Genomic DNA, 1,489 nt, shown 5'->3' with positions numbered 1-1,489 from the left:
CCTGCATCCCCAGCATCCTCGCATCCTCCCCTCAGCATCCCTGCATCCCCAGCATCCTCGCATCCTCCCCTCAGCATCCCTGCATCCCCAGCATCCTCGCATCCTCCCCTCAGCATCCCTGCATCCCCAGCATCCTCTCATTTTCCCCTCTGCCTCCCCAGCATCCCCAGCATCCTCGCATCCTTGCCCTGCATCCCTGCATCTCCAGCATCCTCTCATCCTCCCCTCTGCCTCCGCCCTCCTTCTTTCCCACTCCCCCACCATGGACTGCGATATTTTTTTCCTTCGACCTTCTTTCGTTTTTCCTCGAATATGGATTTCTCTTCGCGGCCTCGCATCGAGCGATGCCCGACTCCTCTTTCGCGAAACGTAAATAGAGTTTGACTAATGAAATTAAAAGTATACACACAACACTGACGCGGCCGTAATAGCATTACGCGCGCAGCGAGAGAGAGAGAGAGAGAGAGAGAGAGAGAGAGAGAGAGAGAGAGAGAGAGAGAGAGAGAGAGAGAGAGAGAAGACGACAATGCTAAAGTGGTTAGTCACGAATAACGACGACGGTTCCCGGATAAAGCGCCGCCCTGGTGTGAAGGCGGCGTAAGAAGATTAGCAGAGGAGGTTGGTGAAATTAAGGCATAGATATCATTATATAAGACAGAATTAAGTCTATCTATAAGATATCTATGTATTGAAGTACGTACGTGCGTGCGTGCGTGCGTCCATGTGTGTGTGCGTGTGTGCGTGCGTGTGTGCGTGCGCGCGTGCGCGGAGAGTGGTGAGGAGCGGGAGTGTGTGGAGCTTACTTGCATCGCTCATGCCGCCCAGCGGTTTAAACGCGTCACTGCCCGAGTACGTTGCCTACATCAGCGACACCTGGCGACTACTACCGTATTGTCCGCGGCTGCTTTAGTGCGGATCGTTTACCTCCTCACATCTTTTGACCTCTTAACCGCGCTTGACCCCTCTTGACCCCTCTTGACCGGCAGGTGTGGTGGACAACTCCGGCATCCGCGTGTACTACACGGCTAACCTGCGGCAGAACGATGGCGGTGTGCTGGTAAGCGGAATGAACATGAACTGGACAACGCTGGTGCCGCCCTACCAGGAGTCGTTCACGACGTATGGCCACTGCGGCGGCGCCTGCACGAGAGAGGTAGGTGCTGACGACAGCTGGCACATGTGAGAGATGAGAGGTGACACGCGAGGGCGTGACAGGTGACAAGTGTGAGTGGGACATGTGACAGATGCGAGTGTGCGAGACATTCGACAAGCGGCGAGTCACAAGCGAGTGTGCGACAGGTGTAAATCTGGCAGGTAACACGTATAAGCCAAAGAAAGCAGGTAGGCACACCTGAGTGTAATCGGTTACAGGTATAAGGGTACACCCGTGTATAACGGGTTACAGGTATGCGGTAAAGGGTTACAGGTATGGGGTATACCTGAGTGTAATGGGTTACAGGTATTGGGTATACCTGAGTGTAATGGGTTA

General features: G+C 54.2%; 1 protein-coding gene across 1 annotated transcript in view; it reads left to right on the top strand.

Moving 5' to 3' along the window:
- The first annotated feature begins 984 nt into the window (after positions 1-984).
- Positions 985-1,489, top strand: part of LOC106811153 (MOXD1 homolog 1-like) — a 44,186-nt gene continuing 43,681 nt past the window's right edge. Inside the window, exon 1 of the mRNA XM_014814696.1 lies at positions 985-1,153. Coding sequence (XP_014670182.1) covers positions 1,067-1,153 — 87 coding nt within the window. The 5' untranslated portion in view covers positions 985-1,066. The remainder of the gene's footprint in view (positions 1,154-1,489) is intronic.

This window comes from Priapulus caudatus, unplaced genomic scaffold (assembly GCF_000485595.1).
Source record: "Priapulus caudatus unplaced genomic scaffold, Priapulus_caudatus-5.0.1 Scaffold509, whole genome shotgun sequence".
In the NCBI taxonomy this organism is placed as follows: domain Eukaryota; kingdom Metazoa; phylum Priapulida; class Priapulimorpha; order Priapulimorphida; family Priapulidae; genus Priapulus; species Priapulus caudatus.
This window is presented reverse-complemented; position numbering and strand designations above follow the sequence as displayed.